This window comes from Toxotes jaculatrix, chromosome 21, assembly GCF_017976425.1.
Source record: "Toxotes jaculatrix isolate fToxJac2 chromosome 21, fToxJac2.pri, whole genome shotgun sequence".
Lineage (NCBI taxonomy): Eukaryota > Metazoa > Chordata > Actinopteri > Toxotidae > Toxotes > Toxotes jaculatrix.
In genome coordinates, this window is record NC_054414.1 from 10,714,687 (window position 1) to 10,731,842 (window position 17,156).

General features: G+C 41.6%; 2 protein-coding genes across 8 annotated transcripts; both read right to left on the reverse strand.

The window, feature by feature from the left end:
• Window positions 1–412: 412 nt before the first annotated feature.
• Window positions 413–6,314, reverse strand: patl2 (PAT1 homolog 2). 2 transcript variants are annotated; one of them, XM_041067441.1, is made up of 19 exons: window positions 6,231–6,314; window positions 5,864–6,017; window positions 5,139–5,416; window positions 4,980–5,042; window positions 4,834–4,887; window positions 4,583–4,747; window positions 4,292–4,366; window positions 4,030–4,178; window positions 3,497–3,571; window positions 3,273–3,396; window positions 2,998–3,115; window positions 2,744–2,850; window positions 2,614–2,667; window positions 2,382–2,524; window positions 2,067–2,223; window positions 1,678–1,818; window positions 1,496–1,593; window positions 1,266–1,406; window positions 413–1,180 (listed from the first exon to the last, which is right to left on the reverse strand). In XM_041067441.1, the coding sequence occupies exons 1-19, from the start codon at window positions 6,252–6,254 to the stop codon at window positions 1,147–1,149; spliced, it is 2,154 nt and encodes a 717-aa protein (XP_040923375.1). In that variant the 5' UTR covers window positions 6,255–6,314; the 3' UTR covers window positions 413–1,146. The 2 variants fall into 2 exon arrangements, with proteins under 2 accessions (XP_040923375.1, XP_040923376.1); XM_041067442.1 differs by lacking the exon at window positions 1,678–1,818.
• A 542-nt stretch (window positions 6,315–6,856) lies between these two features.
• On the reverse strand, window positions 6,857–15,829 carry LOC121175700 (transforming growth factor beta-1-induced transcript 1 protein-like). 6 transcript variants are annotated; one of them, XM_041029509.1, is made up of 12 exons: window positions 15,424–15,829; window positions 12,790–12,840; window positions 12,266–12,414; window positions 12,093–12,148; window positions 11,426–11,562; window positions 11,257–11,338; window positions 10,903–10,987; window positions 9,812–9,994; window positions 9,546–9,719; window positions 9,353–9,434; window positions 8,597–8,745; window positions 6,857–8,000 (listed from the first exon to the last, which is right to left on the reverse strand). In XM_041029509.1, the coding sequence occupies exons 1-12, from the start codon at window positions 15,434–15,436 to the stop codon at window positions 7,734–7,736; spliced, it is 1,428 nt and encodes a 475-aa protein (XP_040885443.1). In that variant the 5' UTR covers window positions 15,437–15,829; the 3' UTR covers window positions 6,857–7,733. The 6 variants fall into 6 exon arrangements, with proteins under 6 accessions (XP_040885443.1, XP_040885445.1, XP_040885448.1 ...); XM_041029510.1 differs by lacking the exon at window positions 12,790–12,840 and having other exon boundaries at window positions 6,858–8,000; window positions 15,424–15,721; XM_041029511.1 differs by lacking the exons at window positions 12,093–12,148; window positions 12,790–12,840 and having other exon boundaries at window positions 15,424–15,722.
• Window positions 15,830–17,156: the final 1,327 nt, after the last annotated feature.

Below are 17,156 nucleotides of genomic sequence, written 5' to 3' on the forward strand. Positions count from 1 at the left end.
CCTGCTGCCGCCACCAGTCTCTCCCTTCAGGAATGTCACACACTGGCGTTTCAGCCCAGAACAGGCCAATTAGTTTGGTTAAAGCTCAATTCCTTTCAGCAAAAAACCCACAATATCTGGATCACAGATTTGTTAGAGATTTGAAGTGAGCCAGAGTTCAAAGAGTCAATTCACAGGAAAACAACCAGACCCATTAATGGCTTGCATGGATGCTGCCAATCTAACTTTGTATAAAGTTGTAATAAGACCAGTTGCACCACCCAACTAGATTCTCAAAGTCTGATGTCCTGGACTTTGACCGTGCAAGCAAACGGAGCACATGATGAAGCAAACTCCTCGAAGGAGAATGTATTTTCTGCGAACCAGATCAAACTGTTGAGCATTTTTAAAGATTTTTTTTATTTATGTTGCAAGTGCTCTACAAGGGTGCAATTTAAATTATTCCTGTTTCCAAATGAACACAACAAATAAAAATCTCTTTACAACTGAAACATCTAAGATGGAAAATTACATCAAATACATCACATTTAGTATCGCGACGTGTACACAATGCTTTTTTTTTTTTTCCACAAAAACCCAAAATTGTATGGCTCACGTTGATGGCCATGACAACTTCCTTAAATGGTTATTATAAGGTTCAACTGTACAATCATAAATTACTATACAATCCTCAACCTGGTCGCCATTATCTTAACGCATTCGATTTATCTGAAATGTCTTGTCTTACATGTGACTGGCTTTTAGATCATACTGTTGGAAATAAATAAATCTTGTGACATGATCAACATCTGAAAGTTTAAAAAAGCAAAAAAAAACAAAAACAAAACAACAACCACCAGTTTGTAATTTCTGAGTAACTCGCACTGACGTAACCTACTGGAGACCAAAGGGAGGAAAGTAAAGAGATCAGATAAAGATATAGAAATAAAAAAGGGAAACAGTTTGAGAGTGCAAAAAACGTGAAGGGATGAGGGGGAGGGGCGGAAAAGAATAAGAATCAAATTATTTTCAGCACAGTACAGAGTACATAACATAGCTTCTGTTGTAATGAACACTGAGGGGTTTTTGTCAGGGATGTGCTCCTTTCACTCTAGTGCTCACTACAACCTGGTCATTATCTGAACCTCTCATTAGCTCCTGTCCACCTTAAGATGGAAGAGCCAGGAATCCAGTTGCAGACCTAAATAAAGATGTTGGAGTCAGGGTCCACCAAGTTTATTTATACATAAATATCTTCTTAAAAGAGAGGAAAAAAAAAAACTTACTCCATGTTGCTTTTCAGCTGATGCACAGTACGCTTGTCCAGGTAACGGCAGAAGAGAGTGAGCAGGTTTGAGGGCAGAATGAGCGGCTCCACCAGCGAACACTGGGACAGCTGTCCCGCCACCTGGAATATTGTGTCAGTCCTGAAGGACAACAGCAACACGGGTGTCAAAATCCCATGAGAATGTTAAACTTATCTCCATTCATGGAATATTAGACTAAAGAGCCGCACCAGGTCTCAAAGTCACCGATACTGGGCTGGAGAGGAACACCTGAAGACAGCAGCTTTTCTCCTTGGGACAGGAGAGCATACAGTAAGGACAGCCCGAACTGAAAGGAAAAGAAGCAAATGAGAAAACCCAAGAAACGTCCATTAAAATAAACAAAAGCCAAAGAGCAGCAGAAAGCACAGACCTTGTTCTGACATGCCAGCGTAAGGCTCTCGTGTGTCGACAGAGACTCAGATGATGTCAGATCTTTGAGGACCCAAATGAGCTGACTGAACGTAAGTCCTCCGATCACATTTCGAAGGGGTGGGTAGAGAACAGGAAGTGCCTACAAAGCGGATGTGAGGATGGTGATAAGATTCATCCCAATAATTTTACATAGCCAAAAAAAAAAAAAAAAAAAAAAAAAGGCAAGCAGCGTAAAGTCGTTCTCTGACTTTTGAACAGTGTATGAAATACATATGAACAAAATTATGTAAATTCAGAGGATCTACATACTTTCAACCACATCTCGCGTTCTTTGTCAACTGACAAAAAATTAACTGGCAACTATTCAGACAAAAAATCCTCCCCTACCTCTTCTGCATCTCTGCTCATCAGCGTAGGCAGGTTAGAGGTCACAATACGCAAGATTTTCAGCGCAGAGTCATGTTTCAGGAACGGGAGCAGACGGGCGAGTAGCTTTTTGCCTTTTGAGACAAGCAGGAAAGGAAGAAACTCTCCTCCTGAATCTCTACATCAAAGTAAATAAATAAATACAAAGAGAAAGTTCTTTGCTCAAATCAAAATTCAGCGCCGATCAAAATCTTTACTATTTTGGCATAGCTTCAGTAGGAAAGCGAAAACAAGAATAAGCCTAAATTAAATTGTGGCACAGTGTGCACAACTCACAGAGGGTCATGGTGTTGCAGCTGGGAGTAGATGTGCTCCACCTTCCTCTGGGTCTTCTCCATCAGCCTTCGTTCTTCTGCTTCAGATAAAACGGTGGTTTTCATCCTTTCCGTCTCCTCCACCTCCAACAGATCTATGAACAGCTGCAGGGAACAACAAGTGGGACCAAGTGTTAGAAAAGAAGGGGGAAAAAAAAAAACTCACTGCAACAAAACAAGCAACCAGCAGGTACCTTTTCTATTTTGCTGAGGACCTCTAACCGCTGTTGTCTGGTGTCTTTTTGTTCCTGTAACATGGACATAACGGTGTCAGAGACGGCAGATTAATAAACTTAAAACTCAAACTGTCTCAAACACAGTCACCTCAAGTGGACTCTGAGCTTGGACTGCATGAACTGCACTGATGGCACGACGAGGAGAGTAACATGTGGACACAGCAACTTGACCCAAAGAGCCTTCAATGTGCACCACTGGAAGAGCAAAAGACTTGTAATAGTAGAGAAATACGTAGAGCACTGAAAACTTCTTTTTTTGTGAGTTTAAGTAGATAAAAATCTTGTGCTGCCTTTTCACACAAATCAGAATAAAACAATAACAGTGAGGGAGACATTTTGAACCTGGTGTGTAGGAGTCAGTCTTTGTGATGTAAGGTGTGGTGAGCTTCAGTGGCTCCCTCTTGCTCCTGATGCCGAGCTCCTCCTCAGCCATCTTGGCCTCCATTCGTCGATAGTACTCCTATGACAAAGTTTAACTAGCCATGAAATTCACTTTCCTTTGCTCATGCATGTTACAGTTTGCTTACGTAACACAGGAAGTATCGAAAAGAAGCAAAGGTGGATCATTTAGCTCAAGAGTGACAATGAGTAGCAACACTAGAGGAAAGTTTTCCTACCTGGTAATAATAGTCCTCCAAGTAAGGATTCTCACTTTGCAGCTGAATCATCTGCAGCCTGGTGATCCACTCCTTCTCTTTGGCTGTCATTAGATTACAGTACGGATCCAAGCCCTCTGCTTTTCTTAAAAACAGATGTCTTTTGTAAATAAGCCTTTTCCTTTTTTTCCCCTCAGCAAGCTGAATATGGGAAGTTAAAAGTATTTACTTGATGTAGAACCAACCTTTGGAAGGAACGTTGTTTTTGACTGAGTAATCGTTTGTGTTGGGGGTGGAGCTGGGTGACAGGACCGGGGTACCTGTAGATTCAGAGAAAGTCCACATTTAAAAGCACCAGAGCTTAGTCAAGCTTATTTATCTTGATTCCAAATGAACAACAGTTTATATGAATTCATACACTGTGAAAACATGGAACAAGGAAGAAAGGTGAGTATTCAAACCAGCCCAGATTTTCTACGTAAATTTAAAACTTATCCCATAATCTGCAGTTGTACCCGTTCATACTGAACTAGGATACATATAGACAGAGTAAAATCACTACAGTTTTCTTCTTCACATAAAAATATGTTAATATTTCCTTTCATTATCTCTGGGTACTTTTGATTAACGCCAGGGGCTGTATGAAATTTATGAAAGTCAAGTCAATGGGGAAAGTTTTATAAAGTAATGAACAAGACTGCCAAGTCATAAATATACCTCATACTCAAACTTTGCTGGCAAATATTTCAGTCCTGTGAGATACGAGATCATCACACACCTGAAGTGCTGCACTGGATTAGACGACGGACTGTAAAAGGGGGACGGTCTGGGTGAGTTAGCACCAAAGCGAAGCTGCATCATCTTAGGAGTCAGAGACTGAGGAGTGGAGGGGCAAGGGCGGTTCGAAGGAAACATGAAGCCCCCTGTCTGATTCAGCACAAATAAAGTCAAGAGCCAGGACAAACAACCAAAATCTGTGTAAATACATTGGTAATATGCTTTAATTTTTCAGAGCAGGTCTGATTGATTGTGGAATAAACCTGGTTGTAATGACGCCGCGGAGTCAAAGGTTGACGTGAGAAGATGGGCGATCCTGGTATCATTGGTGCATGAATCTGCAGGATAAAAGTAATCCAGAAACTGAGATTAAGTGAGGGCGTTTACAGGAGGAGCAGTTCCAGATTTGGGGAAATTTTCCTCTTTATGCTACACCCACAAACATGTAAGTGACAGATCTTCTCATCCAACTCTCAGCAAGAAAACAAAAAAACTGAAAAAACACTGAATTATTCCTTTAAAAGAACTGATTATCGTGTAAAATTAATTTCCACCTGAGAGGGGCCTCTTTGGCCAAAATGTCTCCTGGAGTAGGGTCCTCTGGGTTCCCCTCTCCTGCCCCTGAAGGAAGAGACAGGATATGGCAAATCCAGGAAGTTGGAGGTCAGGTGCTGACCTCTGCCTCCGTGACCATCAATCACACAAACTATAGCACTGTCCTAAGAAACAGAATAAAATAAGACAACTATTTGTTTAAGTAAAACACTGAAATGCAGATCATTACGTGTTCTTTAGTGATCTTAACCTGAAGTAGTGATCCAGAGATTCGTCTGGTTTTTCTGTAAGTGGGTGCCATCCACTAAGGGAAAAAAAAAAATTAAGCCGTGATATCAAACAAACAAAACAAAAGGTAAAACAAAAGGTAAAATGTCTTTAAAAGTTGGGACTTACATCATCCTCAAACATTTTCTGATACATGGCATTCCCACAGTCCACTATGGCGCTGTCAAGGCTCTTTAAAACAGGCCCCAAAAGGAAGACAAGCTGGCATGAGGTGAACTGTATAACTGCAATTTTCACACAATAAATAAATTAATCTGCATCAGTCACCTTGAGGCTTGGGCGCCCCTCCACTATCCTCATCACAGCTGGGTCTTCAAACATCTGCCCCCTGCCCAGCCCTCCCCTCTGTCCCCTACCTCTGCCACTCTGTCTAGGGGGAGCCCGGGGCAGATACTGAGGCCTCTGTCTGGGTGGGGAGGGGGAACTGTGTGGAGACGGAGGTTTGGGGTCTGGTGGTGCTGGCGGTGTTGGTGTCGGAGGCAGCGGCTCTCCGAATTGAAGGAGATTGCCGCTGGGGCCGTCTGTGGCCCCATGTGCATCGAGATCTATGATCCAGACACAGGTAGAGATGCAGTCTGAGGGTAACTTTAAGCTTTCAGGTCAGATCAACTAAATTTTTTTTTTACATTATATAACATTATTAGTTATATGTCCTTCTTTTAGCATCTCTGATGAGTCACAAAGTCTTTTCTAGGTTCAGAATTAATACAACACAAACCATAATGAAGAGATGTACTTCAACCACTCGCCATCGTCTTGATTTCCACAATGCTTGAATAACAGGATTCAAACCAAGCAAAATCAATCCTGAGCTGATTGCATTTGCTACAACTATGTTAAATGCTATACTTTTAAGCAGATGTAGTTTAAAAGAGACATAAGCACAACTGTTCTTTCCTTTTTACAGTGGAGAAGAAAAAACAGCGCTGGACAGGAGTGAGAACAGAAAGGATTATATCTATTTTCAATACTGTGGAAAATGACTAACACACCCATTCCAAAGGTTTCTTCATTGTAGACATTTATCTCCTCATCCTCCTCGGCCATGGCCTGCAGGAGTCCACAGTCCATGGTGGTCGCGTCCTCTCCATCACTCCACTCACCTCCATTCTCAGGCCACTGAGGCTCAGACACATTTTCAGCCTCCTGAGTGGATGGAAACAACGTAGAAGTAAAAAAAAAAAAAAGAAAGAAAAGGAATATATATATATATTCTAAGTGTCTGCAAAGAAGATAAATAGGACCTAAAAGCTTACTTTCAGCATTAGTTTGCTAGCACGCTATATGAGTTTGAGTATGTTCAATACAACGATATTCACACATTTAAAAAGCAGCCAAATTATAGGCCTACTGACTTACTTGTTTCTGTTCTGAATCACTCATTGTGTATTTTTTTAAACTCTTTAAGTCGACGGGTCACGGTGACTCTCCTCACAAAGTTACCTGCTTTCTCTTTTCAGGCAGCGAGGGGAACTCGTTAACTTTTAAATGAACTCACCTGTGAGGTGCAGCGTGCGTGCACACGTCATCACGCTTCACGTAGCCGTCGCCTCGCCTCGCTTCTGCTGGATGCTGCAGTTTATGAATTTTTCATCGGGCTTTTGATTTGTTAAACGGTTTAGTTTATATTCTCTCTTACTGTTCTTTTAAAATCTGGATGCAGCCTCTGATTCCTCTGATTTTAAAACGGTTAAGCTCTGTGTCCCATGGAAAAGCAGTGCGCGAATAGGGACATCTAGTGGAGAAACTGAGGTATAGATTTGTTCTACACAGAAATATCTTTGTAATGCGTAAGTGGATGTAGAAGGGTTTCTCAGTGAAATATTGGATGGATGGGTCCAATAAAAATATCCAGTTTTAATCAACAGGAATGGTGTTGGTTATTTTTTGTAGATTAGGACCAAAAGAAAAACACTTTGAAATCTTTACTAACGTCAAATCAGATTAATTTCTGAGGACTCCCCTCTCCATTTTTTTTAAGAACATGTAGTTTCATCTTTTTTCAAAATCTATGTTCCTTTCTTCAGGTGTTATACATCTGTGATGTCTTTGTCCTTAATAAACCTTGATCAGATGGTTATACTCCTGGCGTTCCTTGTATAAAAAGCTTACCTGTACTTATCTGGATAATATTCTTCTGTGTTCTCAAATTTCACACTTGATTCTTTGACTCTCTCTCTCTCACACCCATGAAACAGCAACATAAGTTGTGTTCGCCTTTATTTTATTCTTTGGAAATGTTTTTGGCAAATTGCATAGAGCAATAGTGAAAGAATAATGCAAAATATCTGACCTTAAACACATGGTAGCTTAGTTTGTTACACAAAAACATATATAGCGGTCAGCATACAATATATAAAAGCAATTGCAGTGACACTTATAGTTTTGCAATAAAAAGCAAATATATTAAAGGGGATTTCCTTGCACAATAGTACAAATCCTTCACTGAAACAGTACATTTGCTCAGATTATACTGTTTCTTTTGTACCTTTGGCAAAAGAATTCAATTTTCAATATTCAATTTGAATCAGTACAGTATGCAAAAGATTTACATACAATGTTTAAATTGTTTGGCATCATTTTGTGTCTGTCTTACCAATACTATATTATATTTGTTATATTTCACACTGCCAGTCTAAATGCAGTCCACTTTTTTTTTCACATGAACAGAAATGAGTTGGGTTGGATGATTCTCTTTTTCGCCCATCCCTCAAATATACTAAAATATTCTTAAAACCAAGAAAGAGACCAGCTCCACCCACACTCCCACAGTAAAAAAAGGACAAATTGAGAATTCAGAGTCACACAGCTTCTCTGACCCAGAAGATGGTCGGGGGGGGGGGGCAAAGTCCTGCTGTGTCCTCAGCCAAAGAGTTTGATGAAGCAGGGGTGGCAGTAGGGTTTGTTCTCCTGCTCTTTGAAGCAGCCTTTGCTCAGGGGCTTCAGGCAGAAGTGACACACGAGGTGGTGGGGGTGGAATTTGGCCCCCATGGCGGTGACACAGCGCCCCAGGATCGGCTGTTGGCAGGCTTGACACACGCTGCCACGGGACTGGTGGTAGTGGGCCTCACACAGCGGCTTACCCTCGTGTTCGAAGAAGCTGCCGTTAACAAAGGGGCTGTAGCACTCCTGGAGACGAGAGAGAGGCAGCGTGATTCAGTCACAGCGGAGAGTCCTGACTCATGGAACCGTAATTAGAAAGTTGTCATGAGAAATGATAACTTTCTCATGATATAATTCCAACTTATTTTTAGTTTTTTGGGTTTTTTTCTTTTTAAAAAAAATGCTAGTTTTACTGAAAGCTGAGCCTTTTTTTCAGGAACGCCCTGTTCACACACACACAATTACACACATGTACACATCACAACCACAGACATCCGCTGGTCACTGAGCAGCTTCACTATAGCAGTTGTGGGTCAAGAGCCTTGTAAATATCAGTTTGTTGGTCTCAGAAGTTTGCCGTGACCCATTTGGAGTGCTGCAGCGAGGATTTTAGAAATACTGAGGTCCACAATGAACGGCCTGATCCAACCAAACTCTACTGAATTTTCTGCGCATTTAAAAGACATTTTTTAAAATTTGCAATTTATTTTTTAATTTACATATTTGTTCAAACATTTCCATTAACTTTGTTTAATGGAAATGTTGTTTGTTTATCTCCATGATAAAACTATAAGAACTGCAACCATAACACCCATCCTTCAAGCCCACAGAGAAACACTCACCCTACAAACGAAGCACTGTGGGTGCCAGAGAGAGTTGAGAGCTGAGATGTAGTTTTCCAGAATGGGCTGGCTGCAGCCTTGACAGCGGGAAGCAAACAGAGTCAAGAAGCACTGCTGGCAGTATTGCTGGCCCTCACGGTCATGGAAACCTGCAGAAGACACAGTCACAGTTGAACACAGTGCTAGATTTCCTTTGATAAATGTTGAATTAACTGGATAATGCCAAACACCGTCTGAACCTTTTCCATGTAACTCTGGTTTGTGGTACATTAAACTTCAGTCTGGTTGTAATGGTTGTAAGTGTTTCCTGATCTGAACTATTAATAGCTGACAGGATTTCTTTTCTTTTTTTTTTGTTTGTCTCAAAGCCTGTAATGTTTTAAATTTGGTCATTTTCATGCCAAGAAAATACAAAGATTCAGTGTTTCTCTCCAATTCTTGGCAAGGTGGAAAAAGCCTTAACAGCTTTGAGACATTAAACTCTCCTTTTACAAATTAAAACTTTTTAGGGGGTCATACGGTAGAAAAAAATACAAACTTTTGAATGTATTATAATCTTGAAATGTACAAAAGATTCAGTGAACATTGTGTACTGTTAAATCCATGATTAAGTGAATTACTCATTGAATATCTGTGTATGTTTGATAGGAAAGTTAGTTTTTTCTGATGGTTCTATTTAAATGTGACCTTGCTGCAGTTCAACATTAAGAGCTGTGTGCTGAACCCAGACAGGATACAGTACATGCCGCCCATTACCTTCCTCTCCAAACGCCCGGCTGCACTTAACACAGCAGAAACACTCTGGGTGCCAGTTCTTGTCCAGGGCGGTGACCATTTTCTAAACAGCAAGAGGAATAAAAAGTTAAATGGCTTCCAACAGCTTCAGGTATTGATTTGAGCTGTTCATATCAGAATGAGACAGCGACATGTGCACATCCAAGTGTCTCACATTTAGTATGGGCTTGTTGCAGTGTGCACAGTGAGGGGAGAAGAGGGTGAAGTAGTCCGACTCGCAGTACGGTCGTCCGTCCTTCTCAAAGAAGTTGCGACTGCCCAACTCCATCTCACACTCGGTGCACACAAAGTGCTCTGGGTGCCACACCTTCCCCAGAGCTGTCACCACCTGCACCAGGAAACAGTTAAAAGTCCATTTGAGTTTTAAAAAAAAAAATCTACTCATATGCATCAGCAGCAAGACTTATACCGATAGCTCACCTGTCCTACTACTGGCTTCTGACAGGCTGAACAGTTTCCCTTGGAGGATGTTTGAACACCTTGTCGGCTCAGGTCTGATTGAAGCAGACCCAGCATGCTGTCCAATGAGCCGCCGGATGAGGGTTGTGGGGGGGCGGCCGGCTGCTGCGGTGCTGTCACCACTGGAGCGACAGGTGCAGCCGGCTGGGAGAAGAGAAAGAAAAACGATGGATGACACATCTGTCTTAGGGATTTTAATTCTCCGGGAGTTAATCATCGCTCTGCAGCTGGTCTGAAATTAACTGCAATGAAAGACAGTGACTGTTTTTTTTTTTCACATCCATCTGAGGCTGAGTTATTCTGTGCGTGTACAGCAAAGCAACCAAATATGTAGCCTGTGGAGAGAAAGAGAAAGAGAGTGCAGTTCATGGCGAAAGTGAAGGACGTCTTGTGGACTTGATTATAAACAAACTAGAAGGCTGCTGTTCTCTGCTGACTGTCTGGAATAATTCTGGGAAATGTAGGAAGTCACTTGCTTAAGTAAAATCCGACAAGACAGTTTTAATTAAAGTGTGTAAATATCAACACTTCAGTAAAGTACTGAACATCACATGTCAGTGATAAAAGTATCCACTGATGTGTTTTCCTCTGTTCCCATAACCCTGTGCTCAGGCTTGTTTATAAAACACAGCTGGACTGCACACTGGAATCAAACAACCTTATAATGACAGAACCACTTCCTTTGCTCACATGCTACTTGCTGACTTGCTGAAAAGGAGAATACCCAGATTATATACTGCACCAAATGCAGATCTATAACTCTGACTTCCAACTATCTGAAGCTATTTTCAAAGCTGGAAAATATCACCACCAAGACTAATTTCCATCCTCAGGCCATATCTGGTGACTGATTTATACCAGGAGGCATGTGCTGCGGCCGGGCCACACAGTAACAGTGTAGTCATGGTGAAGTGAAGTGAACGTCTTCATGAATCCACGATGAATCAGCGTGAGCTGTATTAAAGCTTGGAAAAGCTGGGAGGTGAATGGCCAGGAAGAAAAAAAACGGCAGACTCTCTGTGTCATGTTTATGTTGTTGTGTGGACTCTTACTGTGCTCTGGACTCTGAAGTCAGACAGAGAGGCCATCAGTTTGTCCAGTTCCAGTGTGGCTGATGTCGCTGAAGGCTTCGCCGAGCTGCAACACAAAAGACAACCCACATAATACACATTTTCAATTTCCAATATAAAACCTAGCCAGTAAAATTCTGGTACTGCTTAAAGAATGTAATATTGATTGATTCAACAGATCATCAATCTCGCTGCAAATAAGTTAGAAGATACTAAAACTGATCTGCAATGCTTTGACAGAACAGTCTCCCTCTGCATATGTTGTATTTATATGTACTTAATAATGCATCATGAATAGTATTGGTGTACATTTAGTGAATTAAGTGAATTTGATACCTGGAGGAGGAGGTTGTGGCCTTATCCTTAATCTTGTCCCTCTCATCTTTCTTAGAAGAAGGGAACTGGGCCAGGATCTCATCTGATGACAAAACAAAGTCAAAAGAAAAGATTCACTTCAGAGTCAAACACAGGGATATGTAAAACACACACGCACACGCTCTCTAACCTGTGATGTTGAACTGGGTGGCGTTGAGCTCCTGTAACAGATGGTCCAGTTCACTCAGACCTCCTCCCAACAGCGAGGAAGAGGAGAAGGCAGGAGGAGGATCTGCGGAGCGGGGAGAGCGCGGTTTACACACGGTGCTGTAAGAGAGAGGCAGCGTCCAAAATTAACACAGATTATAAAGCATCCCGTCACTAATGTGGTTGGATTCATCATGGTCACTTTGTCGTGAGTCATAGGTTACTCTTGAACTGTCCATTCATTCATGAGTCACAGGGCAAATGAATACTCATTTGTCCATAACAGTGGTTTCAGATCTAAACGCATTCATTAGCAAAAAACAGGCAAGACGACAAATGTAGACAAAAAAAACCCACATAATTTATCATTTCTCTTAAATGTGATTCCTAAACAGCTTTAGCCAGATATTTTTTGACACTTTCTGCTTGTTTTAAATCAGACTGAATTCTCGATTTTCTTCTCACTTCACTCATTTCTATAACAAATTCATAATTTTGAACAAATCTCAGTTGTGGGCAGCAATCTAGAGGTCTGGAACCACGCTTTATTCTGCTCATTTAGAGAGGGATGATGTTACTAAATTAAGAAGAACAGTGGGCTTGATTATAACGTGTGAAATAGGTGTAAAGAAAATCAGGGAGGGAGTTACCTGTATAATTTGTCTGGGTTGGAGTTCTGGGAAGATTTCATTGCAGCAGAAACAGTCTGAGAGACAAAACAGTGAAAGTGTCACAAAACTAATATGGATTCATGGAAAATATCTATAGAAAGTTCAGAGTTTATAGGCTTAACGACTGAAAATTGGACCTGTTGATCGTCTACCTGCTGTGGGGTGTAGGCCGGCGGCGGTGGCCGGGCCTGGGCGGCTTCCTGGGTGGCAGGATCAGCATTTTGAGGAGGGTCCGAGGTGAGCAGGACGGGACACCGAGCTAAAGGAGAGCCAGTGTTCTCCAGATCAGCGAGAAGGGCATCTGGAGGGGAGAGAGGGAAAAGAAACTGAATAAGAGACAGAGAAATGATATAAGACGTAACAGCATGAATGTGATGGAAGTTTGGTTGGATTTACAATTCACGTTAGCTTCAGGTTGGTTTTAATGGGAATTAAAAACAGTTTACAACCCCATGATGTATCTGTACGTTTAGAATAGGGTTATCAGTTTTGTTAATGAGGTGTTAAAGGTGAATCGAAAGACATAAAAGTAAAAGGAATGGGTTTTTGAAGCATGCAATGCAACACACTGGATGACAGACAGGACATATGAAGTTAAAACAAGCATAGGCAAGTAAATGACGTACTGGCAGACAGAATGAAATACATACAAACACATGCGCAGACAGTTACGTACCAAACACAACAATACGAGGACTGAGAGGGTAGTTAGGTGTCTCAGGCACTCCTAGAGAAGAGACAGACAGCCTGTGTGACCAGTGTGTGACATGGAGGACAATGAAGTGTCCTAATACACTAATCAGTCAGAGGACAGGACAGTTGGAACTGGCATAACCCCCGCCCCCTGACGAGATAATCCATCAACATAGTGAAGTTAATAGAGCACACAAAACATTTCTGCATTCATATCCAAGACATGCCAGTGTGGAAAGGAAGCAGAGGAGGAAGAGTGTTTGGCAACTGATATCTAAATCCACTCCAACACTGCCCCCACCTCCAAACACACTCACTCCACACACAAGTGGAAGCAGCCCAGAAACTAGACTCGCTCAGGCGTCAGTCTGTGCAGCTGTATGACATCATTTAGCGCTGACAAGTCCGTGTACGTGCGACTAAAGGCCACAGCAGAGTATGTGAAAAGTGGACTTTACATTGTAGTGGGGACACGTTACCTTTTACACCACTGATACCACACTAACCATTCATTTTTGGGCCTTCAGATAAAAGTATTTGAGACATAGTTCTGTATCAGCCCCCCCCCCAAATCAGGTCAGTTCAAATACCCCTTTATTGAAACCACCTATCATCTTCCAAATCAGTTCAACTGACCTGATTTTGAACGGGATAAAAGCATTAAAGGGGCAATCCAGAAATTTTCAGTTGCATTTCCTAAAAGTTGTTTGAGTAAAGAGAGACTCATTAAAAAAAAAAGAACTGATGCAGCCGAGATCAAATAATAGCAGGATCCTACAATTCCCATGATGCAAGATGCTGCTGAGTAACTTCTGGAGAACAGGTAGCTCTGGTTGAGAATCACTTATCTAGATCCATTTAAGTCCAGAATCAAGGATTAGGGACTCATCCTACATCAGCCAAATCAGACACAATAATAGAGACAGGATCTGAAATTATAACTTCTGTAGCACACAGTTGTAGTTTTTTTAATAGGTTGCTGTTTAACTGATATCTCCAAGCTCAAGAATAAACACTGACCATTAGATTATCAGACTGTGGAAACCTTTATAAACTGATATCATGGATGTTTGCTGAATGTTTGAACGAGTTTTTCATCCTGGTGAAGCACTGTTTCAAACATGTGTGGCAATCACATGTATGGCAGACATGTTAAACATATACATGACCAGTTTACCAAGTCTTAGTTCATGCCTGCGGTCACCTCTTTCCCAGATGATTCACACTTCTGGTACGACCATGTGGTGAGAATCTTGTGCATATACTACTCGCCCTCCTCCTCCCTGCTGTCTCTGTCTCTTACACACACACACACACAGAGACACACACACATACTTGTACAGACTGAACTGCTCATATAAGGAGTTGAACTTCTCTCAATGGGAATTATGACCATATTTAGAGCGGCCTGTCGACTTGTTTGTCTTGGCCAAAGGCCTCTCTAACAAGTGGTCTCTCTCACCAAAAGCCTCGCCAGATCCAATACATAAACTTACAACACTGTTGGACTACAGCATTTAAACTGAGCGTCCCGAACATGGCCACTGCCTCACTAACACTCACCCAGTCACCCAGCAACTCGCTCTCACTGTGTGCAATCCAATCCAGATGTGCTCGGCTACATCTATCCGTTCCTTCTAGTATTGCCTGAAAAGCATAAATCCCCGAGTTCTGAAGTGGACTTCATGAAAAAAAAAAGAAAAAGTTCCACAGTGAGCAAACGGGCAGCTGAGGCAAAAAGGCCTTTCTATTTTCATTGAACTCTGTGGCTTTTTGAAATAGCAATGTGGCCCTGGGCTATTTCAGGGCCTTTCCGACACAGCTATTCCCAAACACAAAGCTTCTCATAATGTTGTTCTGAGGAAGAGAGAGAGAAAAAAAAAATCTTCCTTCAACATCTTTATCAGTAGAAAGACAGAAACAGCCACATTCCTTGATGCTGGTCACAGTCCTCTTTTGATGTCTCCCACCCTTCAAAATGGAAGGCACTCTGTTTAACATTATGTGGCTTTCCCTCCATCCCTGACTTGTTAATATTAATGGACGGAGGTGACCCTCAGTGGATCCCTTTAAATCTAATTTACGAAGAATTTATTGAATTTGCAGGCCATGCATGAAAGACACAAAACGCTCAGTGGCGCTCGGGCAGATGTGGAGCAGTGTATCACCAGCTCTTGCGTTACCTGGAAAGGTAAAACACATTCCTGCAAATAATATATTCAAAATCTTAAAGAGGATCAGAGCAGACTTTGGAGAGAATAAGCAAGAATATGCATTAAAGGCAAGGAGAATTACTCTTAAGATGGAATATGAGAAAAGGAAAAAAGCCTTCCATGTTTCTGATGGAAAAGTTGTAAGACAGTTATATGTAAGGATTTACCATAGCCTTAAAATGTTATTACCGGGTGGCAGCCAATAAAATTCCCTTTATATTACAGCCTCATACATGTCCTTGGGAGAAAAAAAGGGGGAAAGCTTGTACTGTACTGTGAGTGCCAGAACCAACAGAGACCTTATTTCCTCTGTTTGGGCACACCACCCCTTCCCAGAGATCCCCTCAAGATATCCCAACATGTAGTTACAACGCTTGAAACGAAGCAACAGCAGTGATACTTACCCAAATCCTCCATGATCGGTTTTCAGCCGAGTGTTTTCCTCTTTGTGTGTGTGTGTGTCTGTGTCACAAACTCGGACGCGGACAGCATTAAGTAGTAGTGATGGGCCGTGTATCAAAGCCACACAGACCGCCTCGGTACTATTGTCTGCGTCGGTCCTGAATAACTTCTTGGACACCGTTATCCGCCGAGAGCTGGGGAGGAGGAGGAGGAAGAGGAGGAGGAGGAGGAGGGCGTCCCGTTTCTTTTTTTCCTTCACTGCTGTCTTCCTGTGTAATGCCACAGACCGGAGAAGGCGTAGTTAAATAAATGTGGCTACACACCCCGCATACCCCCGGACACAAGACGTCATCCTGGACATTCCTAGTCCATATTTGGGAGACAAATTTTAAGGATTTCGTGGCGCTGCGAGCTTCACAAACTGCAACTGGACGCGCTGCTGCTGCTGCTGCTGCTGCGACGATGCGCTTTGGAAGTTGTATCTGAGTAAAATCATGGAAAATGCATTTACCGGCCTCCACACAGGAAACAACCCTGGCAGGCCAACACCCCTTTTAAAAGAAGCTGGTAATAGGGATAATTGGATTTGACCATGTATGTGAAACTCTACAATTTATTATTTTATTTTATTTTATTTTATCGGAAAACATTAGTCTAAATAAAATTATCTGATCATTTTAGGCTTGAAAAAAAATCCATGTTTAATTCACTTATAAATTTCTATTGAACATTGTTAAAATGAAAAATAGTATGGATTGAGTGATCTCACTAGATGACAGTCCAAACAAAGCCTATTTTATTTTTCTTAGAGCTTTCTCCACCCATTAGCTGGACTGTGGGATAAACTCACTCTTTTTCTCCGTGTATACACTAATACACTAATGCAAAGAGATCACTTCCCACAGTGATTTCTTGTTCTCTTTTGCAAATCTTTAAAATGCATTTTTACACAGGAGGAATGTAGATTTTCTTCTACAGGGCATCTCTTCACAAACAAGAGAAACAACTACACAGAACGAAAACTGTTTCAGTTTACACATGGAGGTGTGAGTATGTAATGCACGTAATGCACAACAGATGGAAGCTTCATTATATCAGGGTCAGATGTATTGTGCACTATGTTGAAGTTGTTAAAATGAGTAGTTTCATGGTCCTTGTAGTGCACATGCTGGCTCACTGGGACACTTCATGGAATTGAGCCATCGCTAACAAAATTTGTTTCACCGTTGCTTTTCCTGTTATGGCAAGTTAACATGTTTGCAGTGAAAAAGGTTTACAATGCAGGACTGAGCTGATATTAAGGTGGTTATGTTTGATAAAAGTGGTGCAAATTTCCCAGGGAAATCAGGAAGTAAAAAAACAACTGATACTCTGAACCTGGGGCTCAGTGAAGTTGTTTACTTTGCCTTATCCACTCTTATTCAAACCCACCTGAAAGTTAAGGAAAACTGTTGGTTTGCTGTATATATTCATTTATAAATGTCTTTATTTTTCTACGCCTGAAAACAGTTTAAAACATGGTGCAGAGGTGTATATAATAAAATTAATGATGGCTTATTTTAATATAGCTGCTTTGGTATCAGGGTCCCTGTAGTGCGCACACCAGCTCACTGTCAACACTTCTGGGACCGCATGAATAGAACAGAGCAGTCGACACCTGTGCTTTTCCTACTATGACAAGTCAAAATGTCTGTGGTGAAAAGGTCCATTTTAGCTACAGCCTGCACAACTTCAT